Source organism: Macaca nemestrina, chromosome 2, assembly GCF_043159975.1.
Source record: "Macaca nemestrina isolate mMacNem1 chromosome 2, mMacNem.hap1, whole genome shotgun sequence".
Taxonomy (NCBI): domain Eukaryota; kingdom Metazoa; phylum Chordata; class Mammalia; order Primates; family Cercopithecidae; genus Macaca; species Macaca nemestrina.
Genome location: NC_092126.1, coordinates 2,907,291 through 2,932,405, shown reverse-complemented (window position 1 = coordinate 2,932,405; position 25,115 = coordinate 2,907,291). Strand labels below are relative to the sequence as shown.

The 25,115-nt window shown below is 39.8% G+C and overlaps 1 protein-coding gene across 9 annotated transcripts in view; it reads right to left on the bottom strand.

Annotated features, from left to right (window-relative positions):
* The window catches only part of LOC105470801 (ArfGAP with coiled-coil, ankyrin repeat and PH domains 2), a 175,644-nt gene that overhangs the window by 82,610 nt on the left and 67,919 nt on the right, over nt 1–25,115 (bottom strand). For all 9 annotated transcript variants that reach the window (XR_011619502.1, XM_011723062.2, XM_071090620.1 and 6 more), the window contains 2 exons: nt 23,612–23,731; nt 22,730–22,783 (listed from right to left, as the gene is read on the bottom strand). Coding sequence is in view for 8 of the 9 variants with exons in the window: in XM_011723062.2 (XP_011721364.1) it covers nt 22,730–22,783; nt 23,612–23,731 (174 nt within the window). In the remaining variant the exon portion in view is untranslated. The remainder of the gene's footprint in view (nt 1–22,729; nt 22,784–23,611; nt 23,732–25,115) is intronic.

Here is a 25,115-nt window from a genome sequence, read left to right as displayed (position 1 = left end):
CCTCCACTGATGGTCCTCCCTGCAGGAACACCAAATTTAACAACCACGTACACAAAAAGCACCTTCATAAGAACCAAAAATCATGTGAGCAATCATAGTACCTGCTTTTACCTTCGTCTTGTTGAAAGAGGCAGTGAAAAGGATAGAAAAGACAGTCTTAAATGGCTGACCCCAGCCCTCCCCCACGCGCTCGTAGCAACCACACGGCATGAGGAAGAATCTGTGCTGCGCATGCGGAAAGAGCACAGCCACCGTGGGACCATTCGCCGGAACGCAGAGCACAGCCACCGTGGGACCATTCGCCGGAAGGCAGCGCTGCCAATCCCAGCAGGACTCAGCCAGTGCCAATGAATGCAGCACTGAGACCAGCCCCGGGACAGGACAATCACACAGCTTGGAGGGTGGAACTGGAGTTTCCGCAAGCCTCGCCACCACAGGCTGAAGTGCTCTGGGGTCCTAAATAACATTAAAAGGCAGGCTAGGTCACAAGGACTGTAACTCCTAGGCAAGCTGTAGCGCTGTGCTGGGCTCGGAGCCAGTGGACTTGGAGGTACATGACCTAATGAGACACCAGCCAGTGTGGCTAAGGGAGCTTGTGTCACACATTCCCCAACCAAAGGCAGCAAGGCTCCCAGCTCCAAGAGATTCCTTCCTTCTCCTTGAGGAGAGGAAAGAATAAACAGGACTCTGTTGTGCAACATAAATACCACCTCAGCCACAGTTGAATAAGGCACCAGGCAGAGTCGTGAGGTCCCCATTCTAGGCTCTAACTCCTGGATGATATTTTTAGACACACCCTGGGCCAGAAGGAACCTGAAGGGAAGGATCAAGGCCTGAAGAATTCATCACCTGCTGACTAAAGAGACCTTAGACCCTGAATAATCACCAGCAGTAACCAAGTAATACACACTGTGGGCCTCAGCTAAGACTCTCTGAGACATGCAGGCTTCAGGTGTGACCGGGCACATTTACAGTTCTGGTGGCTACGAGGAGAGACTCCTCCTGCTTCAGAAAAGGGGAGGGAAAAATAAAGGGGATTTTGTCTTGCAGATTAGGTACCACCACAAACATAGTTGGGAGGAGCACCAAGTGGGCTTCTAGGGTCCCTGATTCCAGAGAATATGGGACAGCACCTCTGGAATTACCCTAAACCAGAAAGGAACTCACTGCCCTGAAGGGTGAGTCCCAGGAATGGCGACATTCATGAAAAGCTGAGCCCTTGGGCCTTAAGTGACCAGTGAAAACACTGCGGCAGTACTCCCTGTGGGCCTGTGCGGAGGTGGACACCGGGGGTGACTCCACTGCCTGGGGGAGGAAAGGGAAGGGTGGAAAGGACTGTGTCTTGTGATTTCAGTACCAGCTTAAACATAGTTGAATGCAGCACCAGGGAAATTTCTAAGGTGTCCGATTTCAGGCCCTGGCTTCCAGGCACTATCTCTGAACCTGTCTGGAGCCCAGAGCCCAGGGGAATGCACACGCCCCGAAGGGAAATACACAAGAATGACTAGCTCCTGCCACTCTTGAAATAATGACTGTATAGCCTGAGGGTCTTGAGAGAACACAGGTTGCAGCCAGGTAATAGTTTACAGCAGGATGTGGGCAAGACACAGTGCTTTGCCGGCTTCAGATCTGACCAAGTACAGTCCCCACAATGGTGGCGACAGGAGTGCTTGTGTCACCCCTCTCCGAGCTCCAGGCAGCTTAGCCAGAGAGAGAGAGACACAGACTGCATTCATTTTGGAGAAAGTAAGGGAAGAAAACAAGAGTCTCTACCTGGTAATCCAGGGAATTCTTCCAGATGTTATCCAAGACCACAGTATTAGTCCATTCTCACACTGCTATAAAGAACTGCCTGAGACTGGGTAATCTAGAAAGGAAAGAGGTTTAATTGACTCACAGTTCTACACAGCTGGGGAGGCCTCAGGAAACTGACAATCATGGTGGAAGGTGAAGGGAAAGCAAGGCACTTTCTTCAGGAGGCAGCAGGAAGGAGAATGAACACAGGAGGAATTACCAAACACTTACAAAATCATCAGATCTCATGTAATGCACTCACTATCACCAGAACAGCATGGGGGAAACCACTCTCATGATCCATTTACCTCCACCTGGTCTCTCCCTTGACACGTGGGGATTATGGGGATTATTATTCAAGATGAGACTTGTGTGGGGACACAAAGCCTAACCATATCAACCACCAAGCTGGTATCTCTGTAAGTGTCCGAGAACTACAGCATTACGAGGCTTGGGGTGCCCTCTAATGCAGCTATAGTGACCAAAAACTTAGATCATAACAACCAAGTAGGTTTGAATACTTGGATAGCCTTCTCAAGAAGGATGAGTACCAACAAGCCCAGACTGTGAGGCCTACAATAAATATTTAATTCTTCAATGCCTAGATATTATCAAACATCCACTGGCATCAAGACCATTGAAGAAAACATAACCTCATCAAAAGAACTAAATGACATACCAGGGGCAAATCGGAGAACTGGAGATATGCGACCTCTCAGACAGAGAATTCAAAACAGCTGCTCTGAGGAAACTCAAAGAAATACAAGATAACAGAGAAGAAATTCAGAATCCTATCAGATAAATTTAACAAAGAAACCAAACAAATTCTAGAGTTGAAAAATGCACTTGATATTTAAAGAATGTATCAGAGTCTCTTAACAACAGAACTGATCAAGCAGAAGAAAGAATTCATGAGACTTATGAGCCCTGTTTGAAAACAGAGAAGAAAAAAGAATAAAAATGAATGAAGCATGCCTATAAGATCTACAAAATAGCCTCAACGGGACAAATCTAAGAGTAAGGTAGAAAGAGAGAAATAGAAAGTTTATTCAAAAGGATAGTAACAGAAAATTTCTGAAACTGAAAGATACAAATATTCAAGTAAAAGAAGGTTATAGAATACCAAGTAGATTTAAAGATTTAATCCATTATTAGTTTAATAATCAAATTCCCAAAGATCAAGGATAAAGAAAGGATTCTAAAAGCAGCACAAGAAAAGAAACAAATTAACACAATGGAGCTCCAAAATATCTAGCAGTAGACTTTTCAATGGAAACCTTACGGCCAAGAGAGAGTAGCATGACATATTTAAAGTGCTAGCAAAAAAATTTTTTACTCTAGAATAGCATATGAAGCAAAAATAAAAATAAAGATTTTCCCAGACAAACAAAAGTTGATGAATTTCATCAACACCAGACCTGTCCTGCAAGAAATGCTATAGGGAGGTTCTTCACTCTGAAAGGAAAGGAGGTTAACGAGCAAGAAGAAATCATCTGCAGGTGCAAGGTTCACTGGTGACAGTAAGTACAGAGACAAACACGGAACATTATAACACTGTAATTGTGCTGTGTAAACTACTCCTATCTTAAGTATTAATAGAAAGATGAGAAAATAAACCAAAAATAATGAGTATAACTTTTCAACAGAGACAATACAATAATATACACATGAAAACAGTAAAAAAGTTACAAAGTGAGGACACAATGTTAAAGTATTGAGTTTTTATTAGTTTTCTTTTTGTTAGTTTGTTTACGCAATCAGTGTTGATTTGTTACCATAAGCTACTGTTTGCAAGCCTCATGGTAACCTCTAATCTACAAACATATAATAAACAAAAAATAAAAAGCAAGAAAATAAAACATATCACCAGAGAAAATCACCTTCATTAAAAGGAAGACACGAAGGAAGAGAAAACCACAAAACAACGAGAGAACAAATAACAATATGGCAAGTGTAAATCCTTACTCATCAGTAATGACACTGAATGTAAATGGACTACACCCTCCAATCAAAAGACAAAGCGTGGCTGAACGGATAAAGAAACAAGACATGATAATCTGTTCTCTTACAAGAGACACATCTCACCTATAAAGACAAAAATAAACTGACAACAAAGGAATGGAAAAAGATACTCCATGCAAATGGAAACCAAAAAGGAACAGAAGCAGCTGTATTTATATCACACAAAACAGACTTCAAGGAAAAAAAAAAAATTTTAAGAGACAAGGTCATGATAATGATAAATGGTTCAATTCAGCAAAAGAACATAACAAGTGTAATTACGTATGTACTAAACACTGGAGCACCAAGATATATAAAGCAAGTATCATTAGAGCTAAAGGGAGAGACGGACCCCAATATAATAACAGCTGGAGACTTCAAAACCCCACTTTCAGCACTGGACAGATCATACAGACAGAAAATTCACAAGGAAACATCAGACTTAATCTGCACTATAGGCCAGGCAGAGTGGCTCACACCTGTAATCCCAGTACTTTGGGAGGCCAAGGTGGGCGGATCATCTGAGGTCAGGAGTTTCAGACCAACCTGGCCAATATGGTGAAACACCATCTCTACTAAAAATACAAGCTAGCTGGGTGTGGTGGCACGTGCCTGTAATTCCAGCACTTTGGGAAGCTGAGGCAGGAGAATCACTTGAACCCAGGAGGCAGAGGTTGCAGTGAGTTGGGATCGTGTCACTGCACTCACTCTAGCTTGGGCAACAGAGTGAGACTCCATCTCAAAAAGAAAAAAGAAAAAGAAAAAAAGAAAAAAAGTCTGCACTATAGACCAAACAGGCCTAATGAGTATCTAAGAACATTTCATTGAAGGAGTGTAGAACACATATTTTTCTTCCCAGCACATGAATCATTCTCAAGGAAAGACCATATGTTAGGTCACAAAACAAGTGGTAAGAAACTCAAAACAAACAAACAAACTTGAAATAATATCAAGGATCTTCTTTAACCACAATGGAATAAAACTGGAAATAATGAGGAATTTTGGAAACTATATAAACACATGGAAATTAAACAATATGCTCCTGAATGACCAGTGGGTGAATGAAGAGATTAGGAAGGAAACCGGGCTGGGTGCAGTTGCTCAGGCCTGTAATCCCCACACTTTGAAAGGCCAAGTCAGGCAGATCACTTGAGGCCAGGAGTTTGAGACCAGTCTGGTCAACATGGTAAAACCCCATGTCTACTAAACAATACAAAAATTAGCCAGGTGTAGTGGCACGTACCTGTAATCTCAGCTACTCAGGAGGCTGAGGCATGAAAATCATTTGAACCCAGGAGGCAGAGGTTGCAGTGAGCAGAGATTGCGCCACTGCACTCCAGCCTGGGTGACAGAGCGAGACTCCATCTCAAAAAAAAAAGAAACTAAAAAATTTATTGAAGCAAATGATAATGGAAACACAACAAACTGAAGCCTATGTATGGGATACAGTAAAAGCAGTATTAAGAGCAAAGTTTATAGCTAAGAGTGCCTACATCAAAAACAAAAAACCTTCAAATAAACAACCTAATGATGCATCTTAACTAGAAAAGCAAAAGGAAACCAAACCTAAACCTAAAATTAGCAGAAGAAAATAAATAATAAAGACCAGAGCAGAAATGAAACTGAAAAGAAGAAAACAATACAAAAATCAATGAAAAAGTTGGTTTTCAAAAAGAATAAAAAAATGACAAACCTTTAGCCAGACTAAGAAAAAAGAAGATCCAAGTAAAAAAATCAGAGATGGAAAATGACACATTATAACCCATACTGCAGAAATCTTAAGGATCATTAGAGGCTACTATGAGCAGCTATGCGCCAATAAATTAGAAAACCTATAATAAATGGATACATTCCTAGACACACACAACCTACCAGGAGTCAACCACAAAGAAATTCAAAAGCTGAACAGACCAGTAACGAGACCAAAGCTCAAATAAAGTCTTCCAGGCTGTGCCTGGTGGCTCACTCCTGTAATCCCAGCACTTTCGGGAGGCCAAGGTGGGTGGACCACCTGAGGTCAGGAGTTCGAGACCAGTCTGGCCAACATGGCGAAACCCCGTCTCTACTAAAAATACAAAAAAACTAGCCAGGCGTGGTGGCACTTGCCTGTAACCCCAGTTACTCAGGAGGCTGAGGCAAGAGAATCAGTTGAACCTCGGAGACAGAGGTTGCAGTGAGCCAAGATCGCGCCATTGCACTCTAGCCTGGGCAACAAGAGTGAAAAATCCACCTCAAAAAAAAAAAGTCTTCCAGCAAAGAAATACCTGAGACCAGATGGCTTTACTTCAAAATTCTACCAAACATTTAAAGAACATCTAATACCAATCCTACTCAAACTATTCTGAAAAATAGCAAAGGAGGGAATGCTTACAAACTCATTCTATGAGGCCAGTCATTACCTTGATACCAAAATCAGACAGAGATGCATAAAAAATAACCACACACACACACACAAAACTACAGGCCAATATCTCTGATGAACATTGATGAAAAAATCCTCGACAAAATATGAGCAAACTCATTAAACAACACATTAAAAGGATTACCAACTGGGATATAATCCAGGAATGTAAGGATGATTCAACATATGCAAATCAATTTGATACATAGAATTAAAGACAAAAACCATATGATGACTTCACAATTGATGCTGAAAAAGCATTTGATACAAGTCAACATAATAAAAACTCTCAAAAACCTGGGTATAGAAGAAACATACCTCAACATAATCAAGCCCATATGCAATAGATCCAGAACTTGTATAATAGTGAATGGGGGAAAAATGAAAGCCTTTTCTCTAAGATCTGGAAGAAGACAAGGATGCCCACTATCATCACTGTTAATCAACATATTATGGAAGTCCTAAGCTAGAGCAATAAGAGAAGAAAATAAAAAACATCCAAGTTGGCAAGAATAAAGTCAAATTATCCTTGTTTGCAGATGATACGACCTTTTATTTGGACTAAAGACTCCACCAAAAAAACTATTACAACTGATAAATTCAGTAAAGCTGCAAGATACAAAATCAACATACAAAAATCAGTAACATTTCCACGGGCCAACAATGAAGAATCTGAAAAAGAAATCAAGGAAGTAATCCCATTTACAATTGCTACAAATAAAATTAAATACTTAGCAATTAACCAAAGAAGTGAAAGATCTCCCCAATTAAAACTATAAAACACTGATGCAAAAAGTCGAAGATACAAAGAAATGGAAAGACATTCTATGTTCATGAACTGGAAGAACTAATATTGTTAAAATGTCCATACTACGCAAAGGAATCTACAGACTCAATGCAATCCCAATCAAAATACCAATGACAGATGAGCACGGTGGCTCACATCTGTAATCCCAGCACTTTGAGAGGCTGAGGCGGGTGGATCATCTGAGGTCGGGAGTTCGAGATCCACCTGACCAACGTGGAGAAACTCCATCTCTACTAAAAATACAAAATTAGCTGGGCGTGGTAGCGCAAGCCTACAGTCCCAGCTGCTCTGGAGGCTGAGGCAGGAGAATCGCTTGAACCCAGGAGGCGGAGGTTGCAGTGAGCCGAGAAAGTGCCACTGCACTTCAGCCTGGGCAACAAGAGTGAAACTCCATCTCAAAAAAAAAAAAAAAAAAAAAAGAAAGAAAAGAAAAGAAAAAGAAAAAATACCAGTGACATTCTTCACAGAAATAGAAAAAGAAATCCTAAAATTTATATGAAACCACACACACACACACACACACACACACACACACAGAAGAGCCAAAACTATCCTAAGCAAAAAGAACAAAACTGAAGAAATCACATTACCTCAAATTATACTACAGAGCAATAGTAACCAAAGCAGCATGGTACTGGGATAGAAACAGACACATGGACCAAAGAAACAGAATAGAGAACTCAGAAACAAATCCATACATCTAAAGTGAACTCATTTTCGACAAAGGTGCCAAGAACATACAACAGGGAAAGGGCAGTCTGTTCAGTAAATAAAGCTCAGACAACGCCAATGCAGAAGAACGAAACTAGAGCCCTATCTCTTGCCATATATAAATATCAAATCAAAGTGGATTAAAGACTTTAAGACCTCAAATTATGAAACTGTTAAAAGAAAACATAGGGGGAATTCTCCAGGACATTGGACTGGGTAAAAATTTCTTAATACCCTACAAAAGCACAGGCAACCAAGGCAAAGTGGACAAATGGAATCACATCAAGTTAAAAACCTTCTACACAGCAAAGGAAATAGTCAACAAAGTGAAGAGACAATTCACAAAACAGGAGAAAATATTTGCAATCTACCCCTTTAGCAAGGAATTTATAATAAGAATATTATAAAGTGCTCAAATAACTAGGAAAAAATCTAAGAATCTAATTTAAAATGGGCAACAGATCTGAACAGACATTTCTCAAAAAAGACATACAAATGGCAAACAAGTATATGAAAAGGTGCCCAACATCAATGATCATCAGCGAAATGCAAATCAAAACTACAATGAGATTATTTCATGTCAGTTAAAATGGCTTTTATCTAAGGCTGGGTGCAGTGGCTCATGCCTGTAATCCCAACACTTCAGGAGGCTGAGGCAGGCGGATCTCCTGAGGTTAGCCAGGCGTGGTGGTGGGCACCTGTAATCCTAGCCACTGGGGAGGCTGAGGCAAGAGAACAACTTGAACATGGAAGGTGAAGGTTGCAGTAAACTTGACATCCTGCCACTGCGCTCCAGCCTGGGTGACAAAGCAAGACTCTGTCTCAAATAAACAAATAAATAAACGTTTTTATCCAAAAGACAAGCAATAACAAATGTTAGTGAGGATGTGGAGAAAAGGGTACCCTTGTACACTGTTGGTGGGAATGTAAATTAGTACAACTACTATGGAGAACAGTTTGGAGATTCCTGAGAAAACTAAAAATAGAGCTACCATACCATTCAGCAATCCTACTCTTAGGTATATATCCAAAAGAAAAGAAATCTGTATATCAAAGACATACATGCATTCTCATGTTTACTGTAGCATATTCACAGTAGCCAAGATTTGGAAGCAACTTAAGTGTACATCAACAGACGAATGGTTGCAGAAAATGTGGTACATATACACAATGCAGTACTATTCAGCCATAAAGAATGAGATCCTGTCATTTGCAACAACGTGGATGGAACTAGAGGTCATTATATTAAGTGAAATAAGCCAGGCACAGAAAGACAAACCTCTCATGTTCTCACTTATTTGTGGGAGGTAAAAATTAAAACAATTGAACTCATAGAGAGTAGAATGATGGTTACCAGAGGCTGGGAAGGCTAGGTGGAGGGTGGCGGGACATGGGGGTGGTTAATGGATACAAAATATAGTTAGAACAAAATCTAGTATTTGCTAGCACAACAAGGTGACTATAGTCAAAAATAATTTAACTGCACATTTTAAAATAACAAGGTGTATAATTGGATTGTTTATAACATAAAGGATAAATGCTTGAGGTGTTGGATACCCCATTTACCCTGATATGATTATTATACATTATCAAAATATCCCATATCATATGTCCCCTAAATATATACACCTACTATGCACCCACAAACATTTTAAATTAAAAAATTGTTTTTAATATTGTTTTAAAGAACAAAATTAGCAGGGCATTGTGGCATACACCTACCATCCTGAGGTGGGAGGATTCCCAGAGCCCAGGAGTTCAAGGCTGCAGTGCTATGATCATGGCCCTGCACTCCAGCCTGAGTGACAAAGGGAGACCCTGTCTCTAAAAACACACATTAAGTATTACTCAGCTACCACAGCATGCTCTTCTGATGATTCTCCACGACACAATCATTCCTGTCCTCTCCAGAATATATAGCAAAGGGCAAGGCTATGGCTTGTGCCACTACAGATTCACTAGATCTTTCGGTTAATCTCATTAGGCCTATAATAGAGAGGCCTAAAATCAATGAAGAGAACTCTTCTTTGCAATCATCATCAGATTGGTCCCAATATGTTAATGAATATTATTTAGTCCTCTCTACTTTCTCTGCCTATAGTAATTTTTTTTTTTTTTTTTTTTTTTGAGACAGTGTCTCCCTTTGTCACCTAAGCTGGAGTGCAGTGGCGCAATCTTAGCTCACTGCAACCTCCACTTCCTGGGTTCAAGCAATTCTCCTACCTCAGCCTCCTGAGTAGCTGGGATTACAGGTACACGCCACCATACCGAGCTAACTTTTGTATTTTTAGTAGAGATGGGGTTTCACCATGTTGGCCAGACTGGTCTCGAACTCCTGACCTCAAGTGATCTACCCACCCCCTCGGCCTCCCAAAGTGCTGGGATTACAGGTGTGAGCTACCACATCTGGCCCCTCTACCTGTACTAATCTGTTTCTCCAAACCATTTCTTCCTTCCTCTAAGGCAGGGGTTCTCCTCTGGCTTAGGTTTGTATCACAATCACATGGAAAGCTAAAAGAAAATACAAAGACGCAACCGTGTTGAAGAAACACAGGCTGCTTCTGTATTTTTAGGGAGTTTGCTAGATGATTCTGTTATACAAACATTGGTACCAAACTGCTCTACCCAGTGGTTCTCAAATTGGTTGCACATTGAAATAACTTAGGCAACTTTTAAATACACAGATGTTGCAATAATTAGAGACACTGGTGAGACTCCAGAATCAGTATTTTAAAAGCTTGCCAGGTGTGACCAAACATTATCCACATCACCTGGGAGCTGGTCAGAACTACAGAATCTCTAGAACCACCCCATTCTTGTTAGAAATGGAGAATCTGAATCTCCATTTACCAAGATCTCCAGGTGGTTTGTTTACAGGAAACAATCCACTGTTTCTTAAACTGGGCTGCAGACTGGAATGACCTGGGGAGCTTTAAAAATTACTAAAGCCTGCTTCTTACTCACAAACAATCTGGTTTTAATTAGCCTGTGTTGCAGCCTGGTTCATCCACCACTACTTTACTGAGAAGAATTCATCAAAGGCAGCTAAACCACTAAGTCACATTCACTAACATTAAAAGGACCACTCTTCAGTGTGTGTCATGGCAGATACAGTCCCCGTAAATGGGAAAAATAAAGGAGAAATCGCCTTTTTGCTTTCCACAATGGTTGAACCAATTTACACTTCCACCAGCAGTATATAAGCAAGCATTCCCTTTTCTCTACAACCTTGGCAGCATCTGTTATTTTTTTACTTTTTATTAATACCTATTCTGACTGGTGTGAGATGGAATCTCATTGTGGTTTTGAGTTGCATTTCTCTAATTATTAGTGATACTCAACATTTTTTCATATGCTTCTTGGCTGTATATGCCTTCTTTTGAAAAATGTTCATGTTCTTTGCCCACTTTTTAATTGGGTTGTTTGTTTTTTGCTTGTTCATTTGTTTAAGTTCCTTACAGATTCTGGATATCAGAGCATTGTCGGATGAGTAGTTTGCAAATATTTTCTCCCACTGTAGGCTGTCTGTTTACTCTGTTGACAGTTTCTTTTGCTGTGCACAAGCTCTTTAATTAGGTCACAATTGTCAATTTTTGTTTTTGTTGCAACTGCTTTTGGCATCTTTGTCATGAAATCTTTGCCAGGGCCTATGTCGTGAATGGTATTTCCTAGATTTTCTTCCAGGGTTTTTATAGTTTTGGGTTTTTACCACTCGAGTCTTTAATCCATCTTGAGTTGATTTTTGTATACAGTGTAAGGAAGGGGTCCAGTTTCAATCTTCTGTACATGGCTAGCCACTTATCTCAGCAACGTTTACTGAATAGGGAAGTCCTTTCCCTCATGACTTGTTTCTGTCAGCTGTGTTGAAGATCAGATGGTTGTAGGTGTGCGGCCTTATTTCTGGACTCTTTTCTCTGTTCCACTGGTCTATGTGTCTGTTTCTGTTCCAGTACCATGCTGTTTTGGTTACTGTGGCCCTGTAGCATAGTTTGAAGTCTAGGCCAGGTGTGGTGACTCACGCCTGTAATCCCAACACTTTGGGAGGCCAAGGCGGGAGAATCACTTGAGGTCAGGAGTTCGAGACCAGCCTGGGCAACATGGTGAAACTCCGTCTCTACTAAACATACAAAAAATTAGCCAGACCCAGTGGTGGTGTGCACCTGTAATCCCAGCTACCTGGGAGGCTGAGGCAGGAGAATTGCTTGAACCTGGGAGGCCGAGGTTGCAGTGAGCTGAGATTGTGCCATTGCACTCCAGTCTGGGCAGCTAGAGTGAAACTCTGTCTCAAAAAATAAAAAATAAAAAAATAGTTTGAAGTCTGGAATGTGATGCCTCCAGCTCTATTTATTCTTTTTGTTTAGGATTACTTTGGCTATTCAAACTCTTTTTTGGTTCCATATGAATGTTTTTAAAGTGTTTTTTTCTAGTTCTGTGAAGACTATCATTGGTAGTTTGATGGGAATAGCACTGAATCTGGAAATTCCTTTGGGCTGTATGGCCATTTTAACAGTATTGATTCTATCTGTCCATGAGCATTTAATGTTTTTTCATTTGTTTGTGCCATCTCTGATTTCTTTGAGCAATGTTTTGTAATCCTCATTATAGAGATCTTTCACCTCCTTGGTTAGCTGTATTCCTAGGTATTTTATTCCTTTTGTGGCAACTGTGATCAGGACTGTGTTCCTGAATTGGCTCTCGGGTTGCATGTTGTTGGTGTACAGAAATGCTACTGATTTTTGCATGTTGATTATGTATCCTGAAACTTTGCTGAAGTTGTTTATCAGCCGAAGGTGTTTTGGGGCTGAGACTATAGGGTTTTCTAGATATAGCATCATGTTGTCTGCAAACAGGGATGGTTTTACTCTCTCTCTTCCTATTTGGATGCCCTTTATTTCTTTCTCTTGCCGGATTGCTCTGGCCAGGACTTCCAATACTATGTTGAATAGGAGTGGTGAGAGAGGGCATCCTTGCCTTATGCTGGTTTTCAAGGGGAATGCTCCCAAATTTTTTTTTTTTTTTTTTTTTTTTTTGAGACAGTATTCCTCTGTCGCCCAAGCTGGAGTGCAGTGGTGCGATCTCGGCTCCCTGCAACCTCCACCTCCCAGGTTCAAGCAATTTTCATGTCTCAGCCTCCCAAGTAGCTGGTTATATAGGTAATACAGGCACACACCACCAAGCCCAGCTAATTTTTATATTTTTAGTAGAGATGGGGTTTTGCCATGGCCAGGCTGGTCTCAAACTCCTGGTCCCAAGTGATCCACCTGCCGTGGCCTTCCAAAGTGCTGAGATTACAGGCATGAGCCACTACGCCCAGCCCAAAATTCTTAATTTTATAATCTTTCAAAAAAACTTACATTGAAACATTTTAAGAATGCAGAAGTACATTCATACAGAAAGATTTGTATGCTAAACCTCTGCAAACACAAAATGAGACAGAAAGTTATTTTCCAAGATTAGTTACAATAATATCAGATCAAGAAGCTAACTACAAGGTTACTCAATGAAGAGCTACAGCCAGAATGCTGCACACAATTGCAGAATTGTACAATGTACCAGCTTACAGAAAAAAATGCCAAGAACTTTGTTAATTTACAAAGCAGCACAAGAAACAGAAAAGGTGCCACATTTCGTCAAGAGAATAACATTTTATGGCATGCCAGATAAACACATGCATAATGGCTAATCCTAAATACTCTATCAAAAAGTTTTCATTGCTGAGTGATGCTTCTGCACATTAGTAACTGTGCTCAATAGCAGAAAAAAATATCTGAGGTTGGACACAGCAATTCATGCCTCTGATCTCAGCACTTGGGAGTCCCAGAGAGGATCGCTTTAGCACAAGAGCTCAATAGTGACCTGGGCAACATAGTAAGACCCTGTCTCTACAAAAAAAAAAAAAAAAAAAAGCCAGACACAATAGCTCACATCTTGTAATCCCAGTACTCTGGGAGGCTGAGGCAAGAACATCAATTGAGTTCAGGAGTTCAAGACTAGCCTGGGCAACACAACAAGACACCCCTCTACACAAAAAAAAAATTATCCAGGAATGGTGGTACACCTGCAGTCCCACTACTTGGAAGGCTGAGGCAGAAGGATCACCCGAGCCCAGGAGATTGAGGCTGCAGTGAGCTATGATCATACTACTGCACTCCAGCCTTAGTGACAGAGCAAAATTCTATCTCAAATCAAAATAAATAAATTCTGAACATGGTATCTTGGAAGAGCACTGACTGTTTGCAAACTACCTAAAGAAATGCCTAATGATAAATGGCATGTACCCAGGAGGCGGAGCTTGCAGTGAGCCGAGATGGGACCACCGCACTCCAGCCTGGGCGAGAGAGAGAGACTCCGGCTCAAAAAAAAAAAAAAAAAAAAAGGCCTAATGATAAAAGTAAAAATGCTGAAGAAAAACTTTGAAACAAAAAAGATATTATGGAAACACTGAATTTTGCATACTGATAGTGTAGCTAACAATGACCGCAAGATGTAAATTTACATTAAGAATTTATTTGGGGCCGGGCGCAGTGGCTCAAGCCTGTAATCCCAGCACTTTGGGAGGCCGAGGCGGGTGGATCACGAGGTCAGGAGATCGAGACCATCCCTGGCTAACATGGTGAAACCCCGTCTCTACTAAAAATACAAAAAACTAGCCGGGCGTGATGGCGGGCGCCTGTAGTCCCAGCTACTCAGAGGCTGAGGCAGGAGAATGGCGTGAACCCAGGAGGCGGAGCTTGTAGTGAGCCGAGATCGCGCCACTGCACCCCAGCCTGGGCGACACAGCAAGACTCCGTCTCAAAAAAAAAAAAAAAAAAAGAATTTATTTGGAACCAGGCACAGTGGCTCACATCTGTAATCCCAGCACTTGGTGATGTGAAGATTGCTTGAGCCCAGAAGTTCATTTAAAAATAAAAATAAATTCATTTGGAAAACTCTGATGATCTAGTAAAACATTTCACAGAGGATCTTTCATATATAAAATCATGCATATAGATATGATACATATTAATCCCAAACTAAATGTTATCAAAATAATAAATCTAAGACTAAACATTTAGTATCATCAAAGAAATACTATGAGAATATCATTATCTTCTATTTCATACAAAAGTGCACTGACTTCCAGAGAACAAATTCTGCTAAACTTTATGAATTAAAAGTAGAATTCAAACAGCTTGGGAGGAATAATTCTCAACTTGCAGATTTGTTTAACACTAGTTATTGACTGTAAAACATGGCTTTACTAACTGGCACCCTGCTATCCGATTAACTTATATGAAGCAGTCCTTAAAATTTTTGACAATTCACATACACTGCCAGGGGCGGTGGCTCACACCTATAATCCCAACACTTTGGGAGGCCAAGGCGGGTGCATCATTTGAGGTCAGGAGTTGGAACCAGCCTGGTCAACATGGTGAAAGTCCATCTCTAGTAAAAGTACAAAAATTAGCCAGGTGTGGTGGCGGGCACCTATAATCCCAGCTACTCAGGAGGCTGAGGCAGAAGAATTGCTTGAGCCCAAGAAGCGGAGGTTGCAGTGAGCAGAGTCACGCCATTGCACTCCAGGACGACAGAGCAAGACTCTGTCTTTAAAAAAAAAAAAAAAAAAAAAAAAACCAACAAAGCAAAACAAAACAAAACAAAAAAACATATACTGACAAACTTTATGGATTCAGACTGTGGAAACATGAAGCTGAAAATGAGTCACTAAGTGAGTCAGTGCTATCGTCTGAATTCAAAAAGAGAATCATTAAAAGTAGGTAGAAGGGGGAAGAGGTAGAGCAACTTCTGTGTAAACCTGCAGAAAGGCTTCATTATTTTATTCAAAATCCATCCAGGTCACACACTGTAATCCCAGCACTCTGGGAGGTAGTGATGGGTGGATCACTTGAGGTTAGGAGTTTGAGACCAGCCTGGCCAACTTGTTGACACCCCATCTCTACTAAAAATAAAAAATAAAAAATAAAATTAGCCAGGCATGGTGGCAAGCGCCTGTAGTCTCACCTACTAGGGAGGCTGAGGCACAAGATTCACTTGAACCCGGGAGGCGGAGGTTGCAGTGAGCCGAGATCACGCCACTGCACTCCAGCCTGGGGGCTGAGCAAGACTCCACCTAAAAAACAAAAAATCCAATTTGTCCCAGAAAATATAAGCATTACTTGTGTCAATCAGAGAAAAAGAAGAGCACTTCCATTTTATGAATGATTGCCTCTTTGAAATACAACTTAAGAAGATACAATTATTTAAGTTCTAAAGAAGATACAATTATTTAAGTTCTAATTACATGTGAGAGAGGAGCTCCTGAGAGTCAGAGGAAAAGGCCAACAAATATTCCTCTGCCTTTTGCTAATATGCCTATATAGGCAGTTTCTCATCATTAACAATGACCAATAATTTGACAGGATCATCAATTTTAAATCTTGACCAGGAATTGCTTGAAAGTATTTCATGCAGAAAACCTCCTTTTTTTTTTTTTGAGACGGAGTCTCGCTCTGTCGCCCAGGCTGGAGTGCAGTGGCGCCATCTCAGCTCACTGCAAGCTCCGCCTCCCGGGCTCAGGTCATTCTCCGGGCTCAGGTCATTCTCCCTCCTCAGCCTCCCGTAAAAGACCTTTATTAAAAAGTTATGTTTATTGAAGCAAGCTCAATCCTTTTTTTTTTTTTTTTTTTTTTCTTTCTTGAGACGGAGTCTCGCTCTGCCGCCCAGGCTGGAGTGCAGTGGCCGGATCTCAGCTCACTGCAAGCTCCGCCTCCCGGGTTCACTCCATTCTCCTGCCTCAGCCTCCCGAGTACCTGGGACTACAGGCGCCCGCCACCGCGCCCGGTTAATTTTTGTATTTTTAGTAGAGATGGGGTTTCACCGTGTTAGCCAGGATGGTCTCGATCTCCTGACCTCGTGATCCGCCCGCCTCGGCCTCCCAAAGTGCTGGAATTACAAGCGTGAGCCACCACGCCCGGCCTCAATCCTATTTTTTTAAAACATCTGGACCAGGCATGGTGGCTCACTCGTGTAATCCCAGCACTCTGGGAGGCCGAGGTGGGCAGATCACCTTGAGGTCAGGAGTTAGAGACCAGCTTGGCCAACATGGTAAAACCCCTTCTCTACTAAAACTACAACAATTAGCTGGGCCTGGAAGCAGGCACCTGTAATCCTAGCTACTTGGAAAGGTGATGCAGGAGAATCGCTTCAACCCGGGAGGCAGAGGTTGCAGAGAGCTAAGATCACACCACAGCATTCCAGCCTGGGTGACAGAGTAAGACTCTGTCTCAAAAAATAAAAAATAAATAAATAAAAATAAAACATCTGGAAGTGTTATACACATTCAGTACACAATATCTTCCCTAACACCGTGTTTTCTAAAAATATAACTTCATTAAAAAGAAACTTAAAATTTTTTCACCCTGATAGGTGCCCTTATCTCCCCATGAAGTTTTCTCCAGTGTTCCATACAAACATGACTAACATTTTCAATCTGTGCCATGAGATGACAGGAGTTGGGAAACACTGAAACTACCCTGTTCTCACTGTCTAAAACCATTTGTTGAGTAAGTGTACAGCTCTAAATTGAAAAATCAAATGTACAAAAAAAAAATACTGGCCAGGCACAATGACTCACACCTGTAATTCCAGCATTTTGGGAAGCTGAGGCAGGACGATCACTTCAGCCCAGGAGTTTGAGACCAGCCTGGACAATATAGCAAGACCCCATCTCTACAAAAAAATTTAAAAATTAGCTGAGCATGGTGGTGAATGCCTGTGGTCCCAGCTACTCAGAAGGCTGAGGCAGGAGAATCACTTAAGCCCAGGAATTCGAGGCTGCAGTGAGTTATGATCACACTAACTGCCTGGGCAAAAAAGCAAGACCCCGTCTCAAAAATGACTGACAGACAGACAGATAGCAAAAAGAATCATACATGTTCATAGAATTTATGTACTAAATCAACTTTAAAGCTGCATTCAGCAAAGATAATAATCAAATAAATATTCCAAGTTCCTTATACCAACAGCAAGTTAGAATCCAAAAATGTCATCAATGGAATCACCAAAATCTCTTAAATTCTAGGAAAATAAGCCACTCTTCAAACAAATTCTAATATCTAGTAAAAAGTAGCATACATGACCTGCTCTGAAAAAGTCATGTGTGTTCACGTCTTATAAAAACATATGCGTTAAGGCCAAGCGCAGTGGCTCACACCTGTAATCCTAGCACTTCGGGAGGCCAAGGTGGGCCGATCACTTGAGGTCAGAAGTTCGAGACCAGCCTGGCCAACATGGTGAAACCCCATCTCTACTGAAAATATAAACGCTAGCTGGGTGTGGTGGTGGGCACCTGTAATCCCAGCTACTTGGGAGGCTGATGTGTAAGAATCGCTTGAACCTGGGAGGCGGAGGTTGCAGTGAGCCAAGATCATGTACTCCACTCTGGGCAACAGAGCAAGACTCCGTCTCAAAAAAGAAACATATATATATTGCGATAAAACAAAAGAATTTTAAACATAATACTCCTGAGGAAAGAGAATCACTTGAACCTGGAAGATGGAGGTTGCAGTGAGCCAAGATCGTGCCACTGCACTCCAGCCTGGGAGAGACAGCGAGACTCCATTTCACAAAAACAACAACAACAACAAAAACATATGAGTTAAAGAGAAACCTAGGATATTCTCATTCTAAAAGGAATAAGAAGAGTTCTATCCATTTTTACAGATAAATAAATAAATTACATGATAATCTAAATGATTTATTGTATTAAATGACCGGACAATCTAACTCCAACATATGTTTAATCTTTATTTGGCTAATAACACAAATGGTTTTATTACTTTCAAACGTTTATTTAAGCCCACAAAGTTCGTAAATGACACCTCTGAAATATCCAGATTTTTATCCTTACACAAACTGATATATCAAAGCCCAATTGTTATGAGCTCTGCTAGAGAATCTAATGCAGGTTACACTATTTATTATGTTTCAGAAAGCAGTTTTCCTTAATCATCCTTTATACTGGGATGCTATGCAATTAGAATTCCAGAGAATGCTTTAAAAAAAAAAAAAAAAAAAGCATTTTATATAACTAGGCTTTTCCTGCATTCTAACAAATGGCTCTGAGAACAAATTTAAATCTTATAATAAATTTTTAATAATGAAAAGTCATCTAGTAAATCCCCTTCATTTTATAGAAGAAGAATGTAAATCTTTTTTTTTTTTTTTTTTTTTGGAGACATGGTCTCACTGTGTTTCAGGCTGCAGTACAGTGGTGCGATCATAGCTCACTGTGACCCCAACTTCCCAGGCTCAAGTGATCCTCACACCTCAGCCTCCTGAGTAGCTGGGACTACAGACGTAAGCCACCACACCCAGCTAATTTTTCTATTTCTTGTAGACACCAAGTTTCGCCATGTTGCCCAGACTGGTCTCTAATGGGGCTCGAGCAATCAAACCACCTCAGCCTCCCAAAGTGCTGGGATTACAGGTATGAGCCCCCACGCCCAGCCTACAGAGGAGGAATGTGAATCTCAGAAAAATTAAATGACTTCCCTAGAATGAGAATTATGTAACTACCGGGAGTGTAACAGTAAACAAGGTAAGTGTTATCCCTAGCCATAGTCTAATTAAAGTGAAGTATAACCGGGCTATGATGAGGGAAGAACTTTTGCCACAAATATAGGAATTCTAGTTCAAGTGACACAAGTCATTCCTACTGAAAGAAATTTAAAGTATTGGTTACAAAACAACAAAAAGGCCAGATAGAATAGATGGTATATTAACTATAAAAAGAAGAAAATTAAAAGAAAGTAAACCAAGGACTCACAATTTCATTTTTATATCTATTAAAAGGAAAATTTCTGAGATGCTGTCAAAAAGAATAAAAGAATAAAATACACAGTGGACTTCTGGGTATAGTGTTAGACAAAAAGTTCTTCTTGTATAGAAACATGTATGTAAACACAAACAAGCTGACCAACATGCAGCCTTCAGACCTCCAGGCAGACGGACAAAGAGTGATTTTTTTCTTAGTATACAAATTATCTTTTTAAAGCAACGAGTTTTATAGTCAACAGAGAGTATGAGGTTTCTCAAGTATAAGGAATAGCCAAAAAAAAAAAGAGGGAGGAAGGAAGGGAGGAAGGGAGGCGGAGGAAGGGAGGAAGCAAGAAGAGAGAAAGAAAAGTAAGAAAAGTGGAATCTGCACAGGTTTCAGGAGTGTAGGTGCACACTAAGATTAAGAGCACTGGTATTAAAAAGACCAATCTCGGCTGGGTGCAATGGCTGACGCCTGTAATCCCAGCACTTTGGGAGTCCAAGGCAGGCGGATCACAAGGTCAAGAGATCGAGACCATCCTGGCCAACATGTTGAAACCCCAACTCTACTAAAAATACAAAAAATTAGCTGGGCATGGTGGCGGGCGCCTGTAGTCCCAGCTACTCCAGAGGCTGAGACAGAAGAATCCCTTGAACCCAGGAGGCAGAGGTTGCCGTGAGCCAAGATTGTGCCGCTGCACTCCAGCCTGTCAACAGAGCGAGACTCCGTCTCAAAACAAAACAAAACAAAACAAAGACCAATCTCTATTCCTCCAAAGGAAACAATACATATATACCTTGCTTCAAGGCCAGGTGCAGTGGCTCACGCCTGTAATCCCAACACTTTGGAAGGCCAAGGCGGGTGGATCACTTTAGGCCAGGAGTTTGAGACTAGCCTGGCCAACATGCCAAAACCCCGTCTCTACTAAAAGTACAAAAATTAGCCAGGCACGGTGGTGCATGCCTATAGTCCCAGCAACTTGGGAGGCTGAAGCACGAGAATCACCCGAACTCGGGAGGCGGAGGCTGCATCGAGCCGAGATCACCTGGGAGACACAGCCAGACTCTGTCTCAAAAAAAAAAAAAATTATTTGCCAAAAGTTTATCTTAATCATAACTTTTCACATATAAAATCGTAACAAAGAGCAAGGTATTATTATATAAAGAAACAGCGTAAGATTTACTGCTTTAAGGAGTGGAGTATTTCAAAGGATAATAAATTATAGAGAAAACATTTAGTCTATTATGTCAATTTAAAGTCAATCACTTATATCAACAGGAAAAAAAAACTTTCTTACTAAATTACATTTGGTTTAAAGAGAAATCAAATATACCAAACACTGCCATCTAAATTCAACAGAAGGCAAAAAGAAAACTATTATGTGGTCAAATGGTGTCAAATACTAGAGCTAAAATCATAAAACTCTTAGAAGAAAACGTAAGGGTAAATTTTTATGACCTTGAATTTGGCAATGAATTCCCTCACACATAACAGCAAAAACACAAAAAATAAAAGACAGAGTAGAGAAACTGAACTTCAGACTTCATCAAAACTAAAAACTTTTGTGTGTCAAAGGATATTTTCATGAAAGTAAAAAAGAAAACCTACAAAATGAGAGAAAATATTTGTATAACATATACTGGTAAGGGTTTAATATCCAAACTATGTAAAACAAGTATAAGTCAACAACAACAATAACAAAAAAGCCCAATTAAATAACTGACAAAGGGACTGGGTGCAGTGGCTCACACCTGTAATCCCAGTGCTTTGGAGGCTGAGGCGGGAGGATGAGTTGAGCCCAGGAGTTGAGGACTAGCCTGGGCAAAAGAACAAGACCTCATCTCTACCAAAAAAAAAAAAAAAAAAAATTAGCCTGGCATGGTGGCACACGCCTGTAGTCCTAGCTAACTGGGAGGGTACAGCAGGAGGATCACTTAAGCCTAGGAGTTCCAGGCTGTAGTGAGGTATGACTGTGCCACTGTACTCCAGTCTGGGTGACGGAGTGAGACCCTATTTCTAAATAAATAAAGGACTTCAATAAACAACAATGCTAACAATGATAGAAGATACACAAGAAACCAGTAAGCACATAAAAGATACTCAACTGCATGAGTCATTAGAGAAATGCAAATCAAAACTACAATGAGATACCACTTCACACCTACTAGGATGGTTATAATTTTTTTTTAAAAAAATTGAAAATAACAAGTGATGATAACAATGCGGAGAACTTGGAACACTCAAACACTACTGGTGGAAATGTAAAATGGTACCGTCTCTGTAGAAAACAGTTTGGCAGTTTCTCAAAAAGTTAAACATAGAATTACCACATGACCCAGTAATTCTACACCTAGGTACATGCCCAAAAGAACTGAAAACAGTCACTCAAGCAGATACTTGTACATGTCAATATTGGTATAGCTAAAATTTGAACTGCAATTAAAATAAACGTTGTCATATTACTTCATCCTAAATATGCTAACCAACAAAAAAATTAAGAAAATCAAATTAAGAACCAAAAACAAGCAGATTTTATGAAGATTATAAGTATTGATATTCTTAGTACAGACAGCGGCTAATAAATTTTAAAGCACTGATTAAATAATTATACAACAGCCATATCAATTAAGCTTTTTTAAAAATGTAAGAAACATACAGCTTATAAGCTGTGATTTTTGCAGTAAACTTTCATAAACTTTGTAAAGGAATTTTGTACATTCCCAAAGTAATATATATCCCTCATTCTTGAAGGATAAATGTCCACAAATCTTAAATGCACATATAAATAGCTCAAAGAATATAGCACTCTTTAATATTGGTCATTGTTTAGATAAAGGGGATATATTGGTAAGTATCTAAAAAGAAATAGCTACATTTAAAATGACTTTTGCTTCTTTATTCTTAAATACATGCTTAAAAATTTTTTAAACCACAACTTAAACAGAAAAAAAATTAACTTTTGGGGGTATGTCCTTCAATGATATTAAGTTCACTATATTAGAATGGAAAATAATACTCTTATTCTCTTCTTTCACACGCACACACACTCACACACAAATACACACACAGTGTACGTTTTAGATTCACCCAACTAAAAAGCTGATGACGAATCAAAGCCATGTAATTCACTTTTAGTCATTTCATAAAATATTGCGACTCAAGAAAAATACTAAAATGTTAATACGGTCATAGTTAACACCTACTTACTGACACTTACTGTGTGAAAATTTATCATTTCTTGAAGACTGTCGGAAAACTTGGTCAAACTTGTCTATGAGAAAGAAATCAAAAGAAAACCAAATCATTTAAGAGCCATTTAAATAGGTCTAAAAATGTGACCTCAGCATTTCTGACAGATCAAGTTACACTGTAAACAGTAACATTTATTTCCAGGGACAATCTCACTACCTCACAGGTACACTCTGCAGAGGTCAAGTCTACATGTGGTAACAAATAAAACCCTAAAAATGTGAAAGAATTAGTACTGCCCCTTCAATAGTATTATGCTACCAATAGAAATGGCAAATATAAACCTAAGGTAAAACTGTTTTGAGTGTATCAAGATGACCCATGTAGGCATCTAGGATCAAATAATCATCAAACTACAATCATTTCTTCACCAGTTATTATTTCTCATGAAAGAAATATAACACCACACAGCATACCAAGGGATCTAAGGTAACCCGGCATAAGCTGGCTAACCAGTACCTATACAGCCGCCATACATAGAGTTAGACACTACACTCAGGTTAAGGCCCTCTGCGTGCCCCTATAAGCAGCTACTAGGAGGCATGATCTTGATCTTCCTGCTCAGGCCCTCTGACAGGTGCTTCAGCTCACCTAGCAGCAAGTAAACTTAGTAAACTAAACAAAATAATAAGAAACTAGGTGAGAAGAGCCATGCTAGATAATGCGCAATGCAAATAAACCATCAACTTCTATCGTAGAAAACAGAATTATACAAGACAGCACCAAGGGGTGATCGCTTTTCTACTTCTAAGTATCACCATAACTAAATAAGGTAGACGAATGCACAATTCCTTAATGTCTTATTGCTTTTTTTTTTTTCATTTTTAACTGTAATTTCAGTAATACTAACCTCCACTACAGCATCGTTACTAGAATACTGAGCCAGGTCTCGAATCCCATTCATGAACTGTTTATTTGCAACACAAAAGGCTTTTCCAGTGTCAATCATTGCAATACAAAGCTTCACAAGCTGAAAAAGAAAAAAATATTCATCAGGTTGAAGATAATTTTACAAATTACTTAGCTGAACAAGTGCAGGCAGTAACTATATGAGGTGACCTAGTTAAGTTCAATTTGTTTCATCAATAAACTCAAAACAGACTAATTGAAAAGTATTCTTTTTTCCTTTGGCTTATAAAGTAAATCCATAGCAGAGTTGTACCAAAGAAGTTGACCTTTTAGGATCCAGAGGTTGTGTGATAACAATAAGTACGTTGGAGGAAAGGTAAGTAAACTAGTATGATAGCTTACTGATCATTTCAACGTTAGTCTATCAAAGCAGATGTCTAAAGTGATTCATCAACCATGTACTCAAAAAAAAAAATTTCTCTAATACCCATTGTTCCAGGCATCGTCTACGCCTTCGTACTGGGCTCTTCTCTTTCTTTCATCTTTCTCTTTCTCTCTCCCCTCCTTCTTTTCATTCCCTTTATCCCTCCATCTCCCTATTCTTCCATTCCTTCTTTCCTTCTTTCTCTTCTTTCTTTCAGGCACAGAACTTTTTTTTTTTTATACCAAAATCTTGGGTAAATGTCAAATATTAAAAAACAGATGAAAGTGAAACTGTTGTAGAGAAAGGAGAGAAAAGTACTGAGGGGATGGAGAGGGGGGTCACCAAGAAGAGGAAAAAGAGCCAAGAAAAACTTTAGAAAACCCCTGAAGGATCTCAAGAGTATAAATCAAAACTGCTGCCCTAAGACCTAGGGGAACAGAAATTGAAAGCATAATCTCTGCTCTCAAAAACTCTAATTCTATAATTCTAACAAGTAGATAAATTCTATAGAGCACAAACACAACTACTATGACAAAACTATGCATGAAAGAAAAAAGGAAGAACATCTAACCAGGGCTGTGGGGACCAAGGCAAGATTCCTAGAAAAGGCAACAGAAGATACTGCTATACTCTTACGGGCTTTTGATTTATCAGTGTGCATCCAAGAGGGGAGGTATAAAATATGTAGCATTTCCCAAAAAGAATTCGTGTGAGAGGAAGCATTATTATATGATCAACGTTCCACAAAACCCACTGTGAGAAATGCTGGCACAGATGTCTTTTAAATCGTTTGCTATTTACAATATAAAATAAAATGTCTTGCCAGAAAAACTGATTCTAAAGTTCATATGGAGTAACCGCTATGCAAGAAGAGCAAAAAAAAATATTTGAAGAAGAGTAATAAGGTAGGAACATTAGTACAATATGATATTAAAATATATCATAAAAGGAAAGTAAATAAAAGTCTGGTAGTAAATGCAAATAGACAAACTGATAATGTAAGAGAATACACAGTCAAAAAAAACAGATACAAATATGCCATATTTGATTAAAGTAATATTCCAGCCAGTGGGGGAAAAGT